General features: G+C 36.1%; 1 protein-coding gene across 6 annotated transcripts in view; it reads left to right on the top strand.

The window, feature by feature from the left end:
- Window positions 1-880: 880 nt before the first annotated feature.
- The window catches only part of ETV1 (ETS variant transcription factor 1), a 94728-nt gene continuing 76348 nt past the window's right edge, over window positions 881-19260 (top strand). Inside the window, exons 1-6 of one of the 6 annotated variants that reach the window (XM_043872960.1) lie at window positions 882-1264; window positions 1363-1559; window positions 1697-1828; window positions 2695-2782; window positions 4140-4187; window positions 13389-13442. In XM_043872960.1, the coding sequence (XP_043728895.1) occupies window positions 1784-1828; window positions 2695-2782; window positions 4140-4187; window positions 13389-13442 (235 nt within the window). In that variant the 5' untranslated portion in view covers window positions 882-1264; window positions 1363-1559; window positions 1697-1783. Of the gene's footprint in view, window positions 1265-1362; window positions 1560-1669; window positions 1829-2694; window positions 2783-4139; window positions 4188-4364; window positions 4717-13388; window positions 13443-19260 lie in introns of those variants that run through there. The other 5 variants (XM_043872958.1, XM_043872957.1, XM_043872961.1 and 2 more) reach the window with 5 other exon arrangements.

The raw sequence follows: 19260 nt of genomic DNA, 5'->3' as shown, positions 1-19260 counted from the left end.
AGGATCACAAATGAATTTTAACACCAATGAGTCCCCGGTGCCATTCCGAGGCCTCTCAGCCCCGGTTGGGCCGAGGCTTTCTTAAGTGACTCTTTACAGCTCTAAGCCCAGTTGGAGGGTCAGGCAAGTGGTTTCAGAATTGCAGCCCTCCCTTTTTAACGTCCTAGTCATTGTCCTTGAAACCCGACTCCCCTTCTCCCCTCGCCACCAACTCCCGGCTCTGGCTGGCAGTTTAAAAACTGGAGAGGAAGCGAAAGCGTCCAGTACAGTAAGGGACACCCTCCGCCTCCGTGTATACATAACAAAAGCTCAGGAAACGTGCGAGTCCCAGGATATCCGAGCCACCCAACCCATCCCTGCCCCTCCCCACCTCCACCGGGGACTCGAAGCACCAAGTTGCAGCGCACACGTGGGACACAATTGATTTTGTACTTTTCCTCACTTAGATAGCTCTGCAGTTTTCTCAATTCCCTCTCCCAACGCAACCCTTCTAAAAAGCAATCCCTCTGCTTCTCCCAAGGGCTTTCCCCACAGATTTTACTGTGTCCCATGAAAGACTGACTTGAGGATGACGTTTAAAAAAAAAAAAAAGTTTTTGATACACCATAACGGTGATGGTGGGCGTTGAAAAACGGGAAGAGAACTTGGGCCAAAAGCTTAGTAGGAACGAGGCTGTATTGCGAGGTGGGTATCAGGTTCAAAGTGGAGGGACTGGAGATCTCGAGGGAGGTGAGGTAGGAGACTAAGGACGCACGGTCTTGGAGGATAGCGCTTCAGAGTATGTATCTGACGCGAACGAAAGTGCTTTAGGAAAGTGCTTCAGCCCGATAGTGGACCAAACACACCAGTTAGAACTGGCGACTCGATACACATGGCTTCGGTGTCCCCAGGCGCCTTAATAATAAGCAGCGGGTTAGAACGGCAGTCGATTTGCTCTGTGGAGTTTCCAGGCTGTGGTCACAGCGCCGGCAGGCACGGCACCAGCTTGGGCAGAGGGGCGCGGGAGATTCACGAGAAGGGGCAGCGAGCCTCCTGATTGACAGCCCGAAATCTGATCTTGTGAAAGAGACGCGGAGCCAATGGGAGGCAGCGATCCATCAGTTTGGATTGGAGGCCCCTGGAGGAGAAGTAGAGGAAAAACCACCGAATTGAGCTCTGTCAGAGGCGCTTTCGGCTTCCAAAGGGGAAGTGCTGGGCAATAATTAATGTTTTTATTAAAATTGGAGGGAATTTTTTGCAGCCGTTCGCCTAGCGTGGCTTTCAGGTGGGTCTTTCCAACAACTTTTTATGTCTCTCCAGATAATTGCATGGTTGTGGGTTGCAAAAACTATCCTTATGAAAGAGGTGTCTCCGTCTCTTTAGTCCCGTTAGGTGCAAAGCAAGTCTCGCTGATCGCCATTGCTAGTTTTGCACACGTTTGCGAATCAGAGCTGCCCGGGGTACACCGACCGCGCAGGGAAACATCGAGAGTGAAAATAAATACATCGCCTCTTGTTCGAATTTTTGCTACTGAGGAAAATATGTAAATTGTGAACTCTCTTGGCTCTCTTTGGATCCAGGTGAAGGAGGCTGTGTAGGGAGGGTTATTTTTGTGAATGGGACTGTCGGAGGATAATTAGCTATGCAAATTCAAGAGCTTCATTCATGATTTTTTTTTTTTTTTTTTTAGCCTAAAAGCCATCTTGTTCCCCTCTAGGTTGATAGAAGTCCAGATCCCGAGGAAATCTCCAGCTAAATGCTTAAAATATAAAACACTGAGCTGAGATTTGCGAAGAGCAGCAGAATGGATGGATTTTATGACCAGCAAGTGCCTTACATGGTCACCAATGTGAGTGATCAGTTCGAAAGTTGCTGTTTATAAACTTGACTCCGACGGAGGGGAGAGGGGGGAGGAGGGCGAGTGAGAAGGTGGGGGGGGGGGATGGGGGGAGCTAGGGGGCTGGGACTGCAGATACTTTATCTGCTTTGTTGCCACTGTAGGGCGACTCTGCTTCTAGAAGCCCAGTCTTCAAAATGAGCTTACCTTTCAGTGATTTGGATAAGGCATAGTTTTGTTTTTAAGACCCCCTCCCTTTTTTTTTCTGTTTAAAGTGCTCAAGATGAGTGGAAGAGGAGAAGGAGGGCAGCAGCAGCTGCTGCACTCAAAGTTTTTGGCTGGGTTTGTCTGCCACATTGAAAAGAATGAAGTTGAGACAAATGCTGACACTTTTTTGTTTACATGGGTTTTGTTTCCTTTTTTTTTTTCTTCTTCTTTCTCATTTCTCTCTTATATTTTTTATTTCACCACTCTCTTTTTGTTCTTTTTTTAGGGGATTATCTGAGAGAATAAAATTCAACTGTGTTTTAATCTAGCTCCGATCTAGCCTAAAAATGACTTTTAAGTGTAATTGCTTAATGTTGTTTTGATGCTGAGATACCATGAATCTATGACTGATACACAGTGTATTCAGCTCCGCACAGGGAAGCAACCCTCCCTGGCTGTTGAATTCTCAGCAAACGCTTTCACTGTCAAATGAATGCAGAAAATGGATATTGGGATTGATACCATGGACTTTCATTTTTCTGTTTAAGGAGAGGATCCAGTAGACTTATGTATGCCTCTGTGTGTGTGTGTGTGTGTGTGTGTGTGTGTGTGTGTAAGTGACATCTGAGGTTTACATTTTTTTTTAAAGAATTTTATCTTTCCCTTTGTAGAATCAGCGTGGGAGAAATTGTAACGAGAAACCAACAAATGTCAGGAAAAGAAAATTCATTAACAGAGATCTGGCTCATGATTCAGAAGGTGAGGTTTGATTTAGAGCTGAATTCCCCCTCTTTACCTGTACTCCCCACCCTCATAAAGAAGAGAAGCACTCAGTCTTACCTTAAGAATAATAAACTTTCAAATGACTGCATATAAACAAGACTTGTATTTGGAGCAATTAACGTGATGTGACAGTTTGCTGTTTTATGGCCCTGTCACAAACTAATGAAAGAAGGAAATAATAAGAGTGACATCCTTCTTTTAAGCATTTTGTATTTAAATACCTTTGTCCATGTGGCATATAAGTAATCCCATACACTAATGTAACAATTTGAAAATATCCAACAGAGAGGAACAAATTAGACAGCTATGCACACTGCTTAATTACTCTTTTTCTCCTGCATTAGAAGTTGAGCAATGTAAGTGACTGTTTGGTTTCCCATCTCCTTACACTAAACCATATACTGTTAACAAACTTTTCAGAGATGGTTTTGATGACCGCATGGTGAGGTCATAATATCTTATTTATAGGCCTTTTAAGTGGTCAATGAATCATAATTAAGGCCTAATTAATAATTATAATACATATTTAGGAAATTAAGTTGCAGATTCTTTTTATGAACTGTTGATAGGAGGTCAATATGCTATCAATTATTCCAGCAGTATGGGGGCATTCATAATAAACTTAATAAACTTAGATTTAATTATTAAAGTTCAGTTTGCCATTTATATTAGGTATATTGAATTCTGAAACTTCTTCAAATCTTCATGTAAGTAGGATTAAGTTACACATACCTCTCCCTCCCCAGTGACAGAATACACAGTTTTGGACTTGATAATAAACAGGTGCCAGGGAACTATTTGCTTTTGTAAACCTATTAGAAATTTTCTTCTAAAATCTTGTATTTAATAGTTGTCCCTTTGAGTTTTGAGGCATTGAACCTCAAAACATATAGTACTTTGAGAATTATACCATGTACTGTTAAATCTTTGATAGAAGACTTGGAAGATAGAAATAAAGTGTTATTCAGTCTTTCTGATTTTTCCCCTAACACTATTTTAGCAAGAATTGAATATGGTTAAAAAAGGTTTCTGAGGATAGACACACCTTCATCTCAGCCTTTTTGAGTTCTACTGTAAGTGTGTTGTTTGAGGTCCCTAGGCTTATTTTTTAAGCTATGTGTTAAAAGGGGGTAAAAAAGATACTGAGAAACATTGCTTAGTAGGCAACAAAATGTGCAGGATTATTGATATAATTATGAATCCTCATTTCTTTATTGATGCCCCTCCCCAAATTAAATTGATCTATAGGACTAATTTCATGACAAACATTTCCATTTAATGTCACCTAAAAGGTTTGCAAATCTTTTGTTTATGTCTTTGACTTGTTTTTTAGAACTCTTTCAAGATCTAAGTCAATTACAGGAAACATGGCTTGCAGAAGGTAAGGCAAAAAATTGCTTTCAAAGGAGGGGAAAAGCAACTCTAGAAGGGAAAGATAAAAAAAAAAAAAAGTCCTGAACTGGCTGTCTTAATGTTCAGCCCAATTAATTGAGCTCTAAAAGAGCCACCTCATGTGTCATGCATACATTAGAGCCTCTGATGAGTTTGTCTTTGGGGAATCTGGGACTGCACTACCCAGTGTCATCACAAATTACCAGGAGAAATTGCTTCCAGCTCACAATCACATCTGCTTTTGGCAAGAACTAATGCACCAAGACTTCAAGTTCTAAGCCTCTGTTCAGATTTTAATTGCAATTGATCAGGTTTATATTATTGTACCTCGAGAGACCTCCTAGAGCCAGAACCCGGCTTGCTGTTTCCTTTAGAGCAGCGCATATCATTATTTGGTGTTCTGGTGGAGGACTTTTCTGATGGCAGAAATTAGTTTCACTGGGTTCATCGGGACGGGATGCTTCAAGATTTAAGTGCAAGTGTCTTCTTTCCACCTTGCTCACAACACAGAACATTAGGTGTGTATCCAATGCTAAGGATATCTATGGCTTTAAAATAAATCTTAGGGGGATTGGAAGATTTTTTAAATGTTTTCTGTGTGTTACTATGATATGATGTTTGTTGAAATTGACTTTTGCTATTTTATTGCTTGTATTAGGATTTATTTAATGTAGCAAGGAGACATTTAAAGGCATTGCTTTTAATTTTGATTGCTTTTTGATAACATTTTGTGTTGCCATCTATTGTATCTTTTATTGTGTGAAACTTTATTTTATAGGAACAGGAGATACTGCTTCAGTACAGCTTTATGCAACTTGAGATATGTCTAATGTTGAGGGACTTTTGTTGGCGTCTATAATTTGAAATTTTTCCTTTGGATTTGTTATGCTAAATGTGAAATAATAATTTTATTATATTATGTGTCTTGTGGGAAACACAAAGAGAAAATTATAGGTATTTAAGCATTGAGTACAGTTGTGTTATTTCTATCTTTACATTATATGGGAAACATGCAATTTTTGGAACAGATTTTTTTAAAGATGGTTCAAAGAAGAGAGAGGGTCTTTAAAATGGAATTGAGCATTGCTGTTGCTACTTTGAGGCAGACTGCTATGTTTTTTCGGGTGGTCTTGCTTGTAGTTGATCAAATTGCTGTTAGCATGTAAAATAAGTTTCTTTGTGTTCCTGATATCCTAGTTTTTCCAAAGAGCTCCTACAATCTTTATGAAGCTTTTAAGTTAAATAATAGCTTTTCCAGGAGCCCTTTGAAAGAGTGATTGTACTTGTATGTTAATGAAAGTTTTAGTTATATTTAAAGGTCATTTTGCTTGTCTCTGTAAATGAAACTTACTGCAATAGATTACTTATTATTGCAACATAAACCATATATTCAAACATAACTTTCTCAACAAAAATCTGCACAGAGGCTCTTGCATGAACTTTTGTCTGTTAAGTTTTGCAGAGTTGAAGGTTGTAAGAACGTTACATTTATGAGGGAATTTATTCGCTTTTCCAAAATACCTTCTAATATCTATTTTAATTGTTCTGGAAGGTTTGTTGGTTCTTAAGATGTTTAAGTCTCACTGTTTCCAAGTCAGTGCACTTGCTGGCAGATTTTGAATGTGCATAGCAACTCTGTTCCTGGAATTTAAAAATATGAAACTGTGACAGACTCTTACCATTCTATAATCAGTTTCAGTGCAGTGTTTTACTTTTGACTTGTTTTATTTCTTTGTTACTCAGATGAGTGATTTGGTAATTTATCTGAGTTTATTTTAAAACTCTGCACTGAATATTCTTACCTGCGATAATTAACTTAACCTGTAAATCAGATCTGAAGATTTAGTTTTATATAAAATAAACCTAGAAGGTGATTGATGTATTTGAAAGAACATGGACTTTTATTTGGAAAATAATTTATAAGCTTAAAAAAGTTCAGGGATTAATCCTTGGAGTGTTTTATTGAATAACCAGGTGGGCTCCTTTTACAAACCGTGAATAAGACTGTATTTTAGAATAATTTAATTCTATGATGATATAAGCATTAACAGTAACTTGATTTTTTAAAAATCTAATGGTAAGAAGAAAGGTGAATTTTTCTTTTTATTATTTGTTAATGGGCTGCACATTTATTTTTATTTTTAGCAATTTTACATAATTATGATATTTGCATTAGCATTTTAACTTATTCTACATCTTGATCAACATTAGCTGAGATCTCAAAATTACATTAGTTTATTCGTTGCTGGCTAGATCTGTTCATTTATGTCCTTCTGGACATCCAGAAATTAAACCATTGCCAAGCTGTCAGACTGTGAACCATTCACTTATTTCTTTTCATAATGTTTTATTTCTCAGAAGGATACCATAGAATTTAAGGCATCTTGACCCTTTAAAAAAAAAGATCATTAGCAATTAACCAAGTTTCTCCCCTGAGTAAGAATCCCGTTGGAAAGTTAAACAGGTCTAAAAATTTATTAGACAGGAAAGTCAAGGTAGTTCTGATGTGTCCTAGGAATTTTTAAAAAAATATTCAGAGTCCCTAAATACTTGGGAAACAATACATTCTCTCAGGTTTAATTTGTTTTTTTTTTCCTATAAGACTTTTTATAAAGTAGACCCAAAGTACACCATTAGTCATAAGTAAATTATTATAGATTATGAAATGTGTTGTATGTCCAGGGAAAAATTTGGGGTAGATAAGGCAGGATTTGTTTGAGGGTGGGGTTGGAACAAGTCTTTTCGGTTCACTAAAGTGTTCTCCAAAAAATATACTTCCATTCCACAGACCCCCTGCAATTTCTGAACAGGGATCAAAAGTATGTTTTTGAAGAATATAACTTTATATTAGTATCACTTATGAAGTACTAACATTGCAATTTCAAGGTTTTTTTTTTTTTTTTTAACATATATGCCACACTTTAATCACATCTCATTCTGAAGAAAATTGAAAAGGTAATGTCTTCAGTGGCCACAGTAGCAGTTAAAAAATGGAGAATGTGCTTATTTTAAATTTTGCCAAAGCCACTTACTTATGTTGTCATTTTCCGTGTACAATTCTTTATTGATTCTTTGACTTTTGAATTAGATTACCATTGACAGAAAGGCAATTCCAATTATTTGATCCATGAAATAATGAGTTCAAATGTCAATTCTAACAACATCTTGGTAATATGCTTTTTTAGTGGTGCTTTAAGGAAAGGTATCCTAGTAATTCGTCGTTAAAATGGAACCTTTTATGTGTGGAGGACAGAAACAGAAGGATGTAAAAGTGAGTTAAAAGAGGCTCACATTTTTAAAAGTTACTCATTAAAGCTTACCTGCTAACACAACTTAGAGAGAAATGATACATTTCATACGTAGCTAATATAAATATAATAGCAACTTTTGAGTGCTATTTTTGATGTTGGTCTAGATGTCCCTGAGGTTTCCTTTCGTCAGTAGTTTTAAGGATAAATGTCAACAGTGATTCGCTCCTATGAGGGCAGAATGTTTTTCAGTTGTGATGTAAGTTAAATTTCATGATGCCATGACACTTGAATTAAAGTTGTATCTCCAAAAATAATTTTTCTACACTAAAGGTTATTATTACCTCATGACCTCATGCAGATAAGCCTTTTCCTTTTGTTTTCTGTGACCTTCCATTAATAATCAGGTTTGCTGAAAAGCAGAGATGTCATCGTATCTCAACTTTAGTGGTTGATACTAAATTTATATTCAAAGTCATTTATCATGAATTTCCTTAAATGATATGTGTCGTTACTCAATATGCATAATATCACCCACAATACATAGCTATTATAATGCATTCATTTTTATTTTTCAAAAATTAGACTTTCTTTTGAAATCGAACATAAATTGGATATGTACTCTTGGATTTTTTTTTTTTCCTCTCCATGTGATGCAGTTAGGAGAAAAGGCTTAAAAAGCTTCATTATTTTGTGTGGTTTAAAAAAAAAAGAGGAATTGAGAATTAGACATTAAATTACAGAAGTCCATACTATTTCCTAAGAGCTGAGCAAGAGTCATTGTGAGGGGGCAAGAGGGAGCTACTGCCCATCTTTTTCTTGTACCACGAAATACTCTGAACTATGAAACAAAGACTTCTTGTTTGGACCTGATTAAGGGATAGCAGTTGGAATAAACATACTCTGTTTCTCAGCATTTATTGACAATATATAAATGCATCTAGAGTCTATTTGCAAAATAGAAATATTTGTTAAAAATAAAATTTGGCTTTCATATAGCCTAGATATAGTTTGGCCAGAAGGTCCTAATATATGTTAATGAAATATTACTAAGCTAATTCAGTTACAAAAAATGTGTAATTTCTTAAATTTCATAGGAAAACTTTATTCCCTTTGACCAGTGTGCAGCATTATAATTAAAATAATAATAATAACAATAATAATAGAAGTCAGCTCTCAGTACCTTACAGAAAATGTTTTGCTAATAGCAACGGCTCTGAGCTATACTTAAGTTTTCAAACCTCTATATAAGTTAAAGTTAGGAAATTGAAGTTGATTTGAAGCTAAAAACAACTAAAACTTACTGTTTTCTTTTCTCTTAGAGCATACAGAAAGCATGACTTTATCAGTTTTAAAGATTTTTCTGCCATGGAGGAATAGCCCCTTTTTTTGGCTCTTTAAATATATTTATACTTCTGCATTAATTAATGCTTATACATTGGTACAATCATTTTAATGTTAAAAGCGGATGTGGTGTAAAGCCTGGCTTAGAGGTTTCATGATTATTTTGTTCCATGGCCTGAAGCTTCATTGTAGGATTAAACAAAACACGACTGTGTGAAGATTGATTTTCTTGTTGTTTTATTTAAAAGAAAATTTGAATTTCTTCAGAGAAACTTGTTTCTTACCCTGTGAGAGGGAAATGCTATGAAGTTAAGCAATAGACTATTATAATCTTAAGATAAAAAGAGCATTTGAAGAATAGGCCAAAAAAAAAAAAAAAAACGCATTTCTTTAATGCTTTGTCATTTTTTCTCCTTCCTCTTTCTTTCCTTCCAGCCTTCCTTCATCCACCCATCCATCCATCCATCCGTCTTTCTCTCTTCTTAGTTTTATACATTGAAGTTTCTGTGACAAGTTACCCAATAGAGCAGGATGGATTAAATGTATGTAAATGTATTTATTTAAACATATACCTTAATGGATCTGAGCTGTATTGAGATAGAGCAGTAAAATTGGTGTGTTTATATTGCAAGTTCAAGTTGACTTGCTTTAACTCTCTGGAAGGGTGTGACATGAAAAGATTGCGGTTGAGCCACATGGCTCATGCTGGACTGTGTTTTTGTGAATGGAGGCAGAACTCCAGTTCTGCCTGCTTGTCTGGAGGAATTGCCGAGGAGATCAGCTGTCTCATTCACGGGCAGAAAGAATGACTCATACATCTTCCGCCTTGTTTGGCTCCAGGTCATTGTTACAGTGGATAGAACTGGTTTTAATTAAATATTAACCCCTTTTCAACTTGACATTTGTTTCATTTGTAATTTTTCCACTTTTTGCCTAGCTTTAAAAGAAAACCCGACAGGCGCATAGTTTGTAAGAATAAGACGGTTTTTCCTTGTCTGCCGCCAAACTTGGAAAATATTTCAACATTCACCTTTTCTTAAGTAATGATTACTGCTTTATTTGAACATTAAAAGCAAGCACAAAAGCAAGACAAACTGTTTAAAAATTGTCTACTCTCCACCTCACCCCCCTGCGTAGGCAATGTTAGTTAAGAAAGTATATATTAGAATTCAAAGTAAGGATTAATGATTCTGTGACATCAAGATTGTGATTAATATTTTCATGATTTTCTTTCTCATAATATGTATTGCAATATAATAAAAAAGAGAAGGAGGGGGGAAACAACTTTCGATGATAATCTAGGTAAAGCAAATAGCTGAGTGCACATACTACGCTTTTAAAGCCGAAGTCCTGAGACTTGATGGCAGCTTGTCTATTAATGTGCAATGAACTGACAGAAGCGCTGCAGCTATTACCAATAAAATCCACATGCTTCATCTTCTTGAAAGCCTTTTATTGGTCTTTTGGTATATACTTTCTCTTCCCCTTTCTTACTTTTCCCCTTCCTCTTTAATTACAGAGTGTGGGAAAACATTTTCATTCCCCAAAGGTGATTATTCCAAGCATAGTCTGTAATAGATAGTAGTAAAAAAACTATATATATACATATATATATATTGAGGTTGGCCTCTATTGTTAATTTTCCTCTTTGGAGTGGGTATGGCTTGCCACAAATTTTCAGGCAGCTGTAGTTTGCTACTTCATAGAATTTTCGTGAATGGAGGCAAAAAAGGAAATGTATGATATGAGTGTGGCAATACTTTGTCATATTTTCCTTGCCCAGATCCAACTTGTGTTTTTCGTTAACTGCTTTCCTTTGACTCCAGCTTGAAATCAGAGATAGACTGAAGCCTTTGTCTATTTAAGTGGCATGCTGCTTCATTTGGTCTATTCGGTTTCTTAAGATTAGCTTCTGTGAAAATGTGAGTCATATGTTTTTTGTTAAAATTCTGTAATATGTTCAGGCATAAGTGTGAAGTATTTATTCAATATGTTAAGGAGTTAGACTAGAAATAGCAATTCTTATTCTTTTTACAAAATTGTTAGTATGTAGCTATTTTCTGTCTTTGTGAGGTGTAACTTCTGATTTCTTCTCTTCCTAAAGTTTTGCCTCTGCCCCCTCCACTCAACAACCTCCCCGCCACCCGCACCCCACACATATGTCAACATATACTACTTATCCATCAGTTATTTTTATGCCTTTCTTGCAGTGATATATATCATGGAGTTGTAAATTTGTCCTATGATAGTAGGAAAAAAAAAGTCTGGCCTGTAGGACATTCATATTCTGTTACAAATATATTTGTTACTCACTTGCTATTTTTAACTATTCCTGTAAAGGGGTATTACATTTTTATTAGATTCTTGTAAATGTTGGCTTTTTAAAAGCATAGTAATTGCTGGGTTGATAACTTTGCATCTCAATGGTTATCTCTGTTTAGCTGTTAATTTAGAGCAAAAACCAAAACGTGTAGATATGATAGAAAAAATGTATAGGGTTTGATTCTGTCTGCGCACTGTCATTTATTAGATAAATATTTAAAACATTTTTGTACTTTTTTTTGGTGAAAACACTTTAAGGGACATTCCTCTACATAATTTGTGAGTCTTTGAGAAAAATGAGACTTACCGCAATGTCAAAAAATGATTATAACCAAGAGAGTACTAATGTACAAATTTTAGCTGTGATTTTTTTCCATCTCCAATCTAATTCATTAGAAGTAAAAATATTAAACTTGCATTAGAGTAATTTGAGTAGTAGTACTTCCTGTGTGAAAGGAAAAACAGGGAGGGTGGTGGAGGTTTGGAAAGAAGAAAATATGTAACATTTTTTGAATATCTGCTATTGTGACTGGCATTGTGTTTAGACTATTTCATTTAGTCTTCATGGAAAATATGTATCATCAGTGTTAAACTGATGAGTAAAATGGAGTTCAAAGAGGTTAAATAATGTTGCACAGTTTACACAGCAGAGCATAGAAAAATGATTTGAAAGTTGCTTGATTTGGTTAACCTTGGTATCAGATGTTAGTGGAACCCTAGAGAAAATACACCTTTTCCTCCAGTACAGGCTGGTGAAATAGGCATCAGTTCTAATTTGGAAAAAATGTTCTTAATTTGTCTCACTTCCTTTAGTGGCAGGGGATGGAATTTATCTGTAATAAATTTAAGTATTGGTGAGCAGAAGAAAGTTGTTAGAAAATAGTTGAATGTCCTGCTGCATATATTTTGGTAATTTGCAAGATTATCATTTATTCTGCTCTTGAAATATAGCAATTTTGTTCAACAAATATGTTTTTTAAAATCCTATTAAATAAGTTGACATACCAGACATTTGAATTGTGTGTATGTTTTGTTTCTTTCATATATAGAATTTTTTAAATATCGAATTTCTCTTTATATGGATTTTTTTCTTAACTGTATTGCCAACCCAAAACTTTTTCAACAAAGACTGATTATTTTCATGAGAATTCGTCATACAGAATAGGTACTTTTATAAAAAGATTACATCTGTTTTAATATGACTTGATTAGATAAAAAGTTTCAGGATTAGGTAATATTAGTGAAATAATACTAGCTAATCAGGTTATACCTAAAGTTAATTAGGATGATAACTCAGTATATTTTTGCCAAATTAAAAGTGACCCGACTTTTATGTAGTTTGTGTGTGTGTAATTGTGCATATTTTTGTGTGTATATGGAAACTTGTTTTTGTAATATTATGTCAATTTGGAATAGGTTATTTTGATGCCTGAATTAACTGTGATAAAAATATTCTAGAAGTAAAAAATATACTTGTGTTTTGATTGCTGAATGCATTAAGCTCTTATTATTCATTGTTTTATTCCTTTACTAAAGACAGGGAAGTCATTTGACATTAGGGCTGATGAAATAGTGATATTCTTTTTGTTAGTGTTGAATGGTCACCTGGAAAATATTGTGACTAAAAATATGAGGTTTATTTTTATTAATTATTATTTTTATGACTGTGACCATAATCATTGAGATATAATATTTTATTCCCTATGACCAAAATCAATGACTCTCTTTCATGTAAAAAACTTCGTCACGTATTTTGGCCAAATTTAGGGCAAATGTTAATTATGGTAGTCTAGCAGTAGGCCAACCACATCAAAAACAGACATTTCTAAAAGACAGAGGGGCTTGTGTAATAACTACACATCGTTTGAAAGAATTCTGTGATAAATTTAAATGGGCTGCTTAAACATCGGCAGTAGGCGAATTGAAATACTTCTTACTCCCCTCCTGCAAAAAGAAGCGCTGCAGCTAATAGAATTCCTGTAGCTGCTTTTATTTTCATGTTTCTTTTATTTCCATGTGGCAAGTAAAATGCAGAGGAACTACAACTGCTACCATTTTATTTCTGATATATGTGTTTTCTGGTTGACATTGATGATTGCTTCTATTTCCCTTCTTGAATTTTGCTGTCAATACCATTTTAAATAGGAGCTCACTGGCAAATAATCGTAGGTTTGGTCTCAACCTAAAAAGATCTCCCCTGAGAGATTTTACTTGACATTCTTTATGCTTTGGCAGTTTCTCTCCTAACTTTTTTTCTTTCTTTTTTTTTCCTTCAGCTCAGGTACCTGACAATGATGAGCAGTTTGTGCCAGACTACCAGGCTGAAAGTTGTAAGTATAGCATGACTCATCTCTTGGGTTTGTCTTTGCCGCCTCCTTGTATTCTCTCTCTGTGACTGATCTCCTCTTCCAGTGTCTTCTTGGGGCTGTGTCTGTGCCTGTTCAGCTTACAGTCACGAGGTCATTATTTGTCAGGTTGTGATAGCAGCAGAATTCCTCTGTGATCCGAACAGAGCTTAGGAAGACTGGTTGGACCTATTTGGTTAATATCCTTGGAGGAGAAACAGGGTGCGATCCATGTTCGCTCAAGTGTTTACTTTCAGCTTTTCAGTGGGTCCACCAGGAAAGGTCTGAACGCTGATGGAGACAGTGGTTAAAATCTTGACGAGATTTATTGTATGACGTAAAAATCTTGGCGCAAGCATTCTTTGGCTTATTGTTTTATTTTGCATTAATGAACATTCACTTGCTCGGATTTCATTTTCATCTTCATTATCTGCTTCCTGGACCCAGTGACACAAATGAAAGTCGCCATTGGCTTCCCTTAGAATCCTTCCCTGAGCCTCACTCCAGGGCCTTTCAGAGGATGCAAGAGAAGCAATTCAGGGTTCTACCCTCTAATTGCCCAATGAGCGTTTTGCCTGTATAAACATGGTTGCCTCAGAGTTTACTTGTGATATTTATGGTTTGCCTCTATTAGCAAACTGCAGCTATTGACCTGAGGTATAAATAGTAAAGAAAAGGGTATAAATGCCACTGTGATCTTAAAACTGACCTAATACATTTTGTTCTCTTATTAATTTTTTATTTTTAAAATTTTAAAAATGAACATGGCGTACCATGCCTTAGTTTTATTTATTTTATTTTTTATTTTTTTATCGTTTCTGACTGTGCTGTGCCTCATGTGGGATTTTAGCTCCCTAACCAGGAATTGAACCCGTATCCTTTGTGTTGGAAGTAGGAAGTCTTAACCACTGTACTGCCACAGAAGTGTCACTTTTGTTCTTTTAGCACCATTTAAAGCTCTAACTTGTTTCATTTTTCCAGACCATTGACAGTTTCACAGGTGGCAGTAGCAAGAGCAACAACAGATGCTTAATACCTTACAACTTATCAAACTCGTATTTTCACACCTAATATCATAAATCTAATACAAATACCTTCATTTCTTTGAGTAACAGATGTTTGCATGTGGTGTTTTCAACTTTTATGTTTGGAATCTTCTATTTCCCAGGTGTCAAGGGTTGTAAAAGGTTTCTTCCAGATTCTCTCCCATTTTACATATTTTTAGTTCAGTATCATTAAAGTTCTTTTTCATTTGTGGTAAAATATATGCATTCCAGAAAATTTATCTCTCGAACCATTTTTAAGTGTGCAGTGTGGGGCTTCCCTGGCAGCTCAGATGGTAAAGAATCTGCCTGCAATGTGGGAGATGCGCGTTCAGTCCCTGGGTCAGGAAGATCCCCTGGAGGAGGGCATGGCAACCCACTCCAGTATTCTTGCCTGGAGAATCTCATGGATGGAGGAGCCTGGTGGACTGCAGTCCATGGGGTCGGAAAGAAGTGAACACAACTGAGCAATTAATACTTGGTGGCAGTCACACTGTTGTGCAAACATGAACACTATCCACCTGAACTTTCTCATGATCTCTACTGAAACACTCTACTGTACTTACTAAAAAATAACTCCCCACTTACCTGGCCCCCAGCTCCTGATAACTGCTATCCTATCAATTTAATTTTTAATCTGAAAAAATAATTTTCTGTGCTGTTTGGTGGCTGAATATAGTTATTAGACATCGGATTTCCAGAAACCTATTCAGCTAAGGTACAGACCTTCATTAGTGACTCTCAGAAAGTCCCAGAAAGACGATGGCTAAGGATAACAGCTTGGCAAGGCTTCCCCTTCTTTGATAAAATATAGGAAGAGAATAGTCACGTTTCTGCATGTCCTTTCCTGTTAGGAACTAGAGTTCTTTCTAATACTCTACCTGTCATCTGAGTGGGAGAGTTAGTCTCATGGAGTCACTTTACATCTGAAAAAATTGGTAATTTTAATACTCTGCTCCCTGGATGCTCAAACTGTAAAGAATCTGCCTGCAATACAGGAGACCCGGGTTCAATCCCTGGGTCAGGAAGATCCCCTGGAGAAGGGAATGGCAACCCACTCCATTATTCTTGCCTGGAGAATTCCATGGACAGAGGAGTCTGGCAGGCTACAGTCCATGGGGTCATAAAGAGTCAGATAGAACTGAACGACTAACTTTTTCATCTTTCACAAACGCCTAAAGATAATTGTTTACACCTTATTTGCCCCCTCTTCATTTTTCATATTCTTGGTTAATTCATCTTCTTGAACTCAGTTCCCTTGGTTCACAGCATGTGATTATTTTTCTTTCTCTTTTTACTCCTCTGATTACTCCTCACATCACTTATCTACCTTCCCTCTCTTGCCCAGGGTTCTGTCTGCAAACCTTTCCTCTTCTTTTTCTTATGCTGTGCCTGCATAGTTCCGTAGACCAAGAGTCTGTATCTGTACAGTTCAGTATAGTAACCACCAACCACATTCGTTACTGAGCACTTGAAATGTGGCTAATGGGTCTGAAGAAATTAATATTTAATTTATTTAATTTTTGTGATTTTAAATTTATGTGAACACACGGCTATCGGCTACTGTAGTGGTCAGCACGGTTCTGTTGAAATAGATCTCCTACACTGTGTATTATAGCGTTGGTCTCCAGTCTGCTCCTGTCTATTAAATATCTGCCCCGGATCCACCACTCAGGTCCTTGTGCAACTTAAAACAACACAGCACCTCTGGACTCATCCCCTCCACCCTCAGCTGAGCATCAGCATAAAACACCATTTATGCAACACCCCCTGTTTTCATTGTGAGGCTTCACTGAACGTTCACAAATCTTTCATTTTTTTCTGCCCAGCATCTCTCTTCAACTTCTGTTGCCTAAGTTGATGACATCACCAATCCAAGCTGAAAACCTTTAATTTATCTTCAGTCCCTCCCAGTTCTTTATCATCACTCCCTTTGGTTACCAAGTTGTTGATTCTACCAGTATCTTAATTTCATGGTCTCATTTCCATTTCTCTTTCACTACCTTAATTCACACCCATATTCTGCCTCCACTGAACTTGTGAATCAGCCTTTCTATGGGGGTTCTTGCCTTCAGATTTCCTTCCATTCTGCTCTGTGCAATGATACTGACGCACATCCATCTGACTTTGTTAATTTTCTTTGAACTTCTTTCAGCAAAAGTCCTAATTTAGCTGTACAGAACATGGTTCCGTGACCTGGGCCTTGGCTACCTTTTCAGTTTTAACTGTTGCTTTCCTAGTACCCTGTCCCTCCCCATTCTCTAAACTTGAAGCTTTCTAATTTTTCAGTTCCCCCAAAGAGTGAGCTCTTTTATGCCTCTTTACCTTTGCACATGTTCATTTTGCTTTTACATTTTTAAGATCTTTCTTTGCAGTCTGGGGCATTTCCAGCTTCAGATTCAGCTGAGACTTCATCACCCTGAGATCTTTCTTGACCTTTCTTCACATCCTTAGCCTACAGAGTTAAGACTCATGACATCTTGTACGTTTCATTTAGGTACATGTCAGTAAGACTGTGAACTTCTTGAGAATTAGGATTGTGTCATATTCAGTATGCCTGACCTGTTTTAGAAGCACAGTAAGGAAAATTGTCATCATAACCACAATCAGCGTCTTAGTGCTTATTTTCATTCAAGTATTTTCAAAGTCCCAATCCCCTTCTTAAGGTATAAACATATGATCATGCATTAAAGAATATATATATAGCTTTCTTCTGGAAAACATGCTGAAACCATGAATGTTTAGCCAGGCATTTTCAGAATGCTGAAATTTTCCTTCAATTAGTGAATATTTACAGTTTAACAAATATGGCTCTGGGACTTCTGAATAAAGAACGTCATTATAAAGGGAAACCTATAAACACAAGTAAAAATAAATCTGAAAGAGTCTACTAAAAAGGAAAGTAGAAGTGCAATTTATTCAAGTTTCATTGAAATAAAGGACTATTGTTCTGATGATGGTGACCAGCTAATTTCAGTCTTTGCTGAGGATGGAACAAGAGAGATATAATTTTAAAAGAGGAGTAGGGCATATGGATTAGATTGTAAAGATTTCTGGGTGGAGAAGTTGATGGAATATTGGAACTGAAAGGCTATATTGTCTCCTACATGCCCTTTATAAATGTTTGATACTTGTCTGTCTGGAGAAGATTAGTGGGGCAGAGGGACCCTATCTCTAGGAGCAGAAAGAAGCTACACCCTCTCTGTGTGGCCCATCTGTTAATTCTATGGGGCTATTTTTTTCCATTGTGAATAATCAGATTTCCTTACATACCTCAATCAAATAAAATGCTTCTGTTTTTGCTTTTATTGCTTTAGCCATTTGGTAAATGTATGCTAGATGAATGAATGGCAAATTCTGCCCAACTTTGTATTATAGAACATATGTTTGACTGTAACACATATAAACATATGTAGAAGAGTAGTGACCAGAGCATTCAAAAAATCTGAAAAATGATATTAAACTGTAACACTTGGGTGTTTTTCTAAAAATTTTCCTGAGCGTTCCTTATTTTTGTTTATGAAGTATTTCACTCAGAAACCTGGAATTTTAATGATGTCATGCTATAGTCTGGTAACCTTTCAAGGATGCTGACTTTCGAAGCATATATAGACATTAAAAACAAGTGAAAACAAACAAAAAACCGCCTACAAGCCGTCCTAGGAAATGAATGGAGGCTAAGAAAAACAATTACGTGGCTTGAGCAAATTGTTTCTTAGAAATGAGTCCAGAATTCAGACATTGCTGACAAAAAATAGAATAACTATAGGATATACTTTCGTCCAGATGAAGTAGAATTATACTCCTTGGAAAAGAGAATTGAAAGAGTATTTAGAATATAGATCAACCTTATGTTTCCAAAGTAGATACAAATCTGTGTACACCTTGAATTTTTATAAATCATGTGTTTTAAATACAATACATTGATAACCTTATATTTTAAATAAAATATTTTTTATATATCTAATCCTTTAAAATCTTCCACCCCTCATTTTCTTCCTTTACAAAGTTGTGTTGTTATTTTTCTAACTAGCTTATTTCCATTTGATGACATTAGTTCTTTTTGTGGTTCCTCTACAGTGATTCACACAATAGGTGATGTTCACATTTACATTTTATGTCCTTCCAGAACATTCCCACGGGTATAGCCAGGATTAGGCACAATTCCCAGTAGCACAATTCCTTGTAACTATACTTCTTTCTTTTATACTCAAGAAAAAACACTGGAATGCAAGTCAATTAGAAGGATGTCATTAGAGGAATAATATTACCTAGATTCTTCTCTGGTTTATTTATGAAAGTAAATATAAAAAGGTTGCAATTTTCTTTACTTTAACTGAAATTTGTAACACAATAATACTAGTGACCCAATCAGAAAATAAAGACAAAGCAGTGTGTGGGGACTTAACTGTTTAAAGTCATTATTATATGGGTGATACTTTGTTTATGTAAATTAAATTCATAGCTGCACTTCATATTCTTAGAATTTTTTTTTTTTTTTTTAAGAATAGCACTTTGGATCCCTTTTGCAGTGAAGTGGAGATAAAAATACCTTAACAGATTCTTGTACAAATCTGCCTTTGAAAAAAGCTGAAGTTAGACAGGTCTATGCAGACCCTAACTGAATAATTCCTTTTATATTAACATGTATTTCTTAGGTTGGAAAGTTCCATTTACGGTTTGTGTTTCTTAATTTTCTTTTCTACTAAGCTACCTTCCTGCATTCTGTTCCTTTCTACGTAGGCAGTGATTACTTTATA

Source organism: Cervus elaphus, chromosome 18, assembly GCF_910594005.1.
Source record: "Cervus elaphus chromosome 18, mCerEla1.1, whole genome shotgun sequence".
NCBI classification, from domain to species: Eukaryota; Metazoa; Chordata; class Mammalia; order Artiodactyla; family Cervidae; genus Cervus; species Cervus elaphus.
This window is presented reverse-complemented; position numbering and strand designations above follow the sequence as displayed.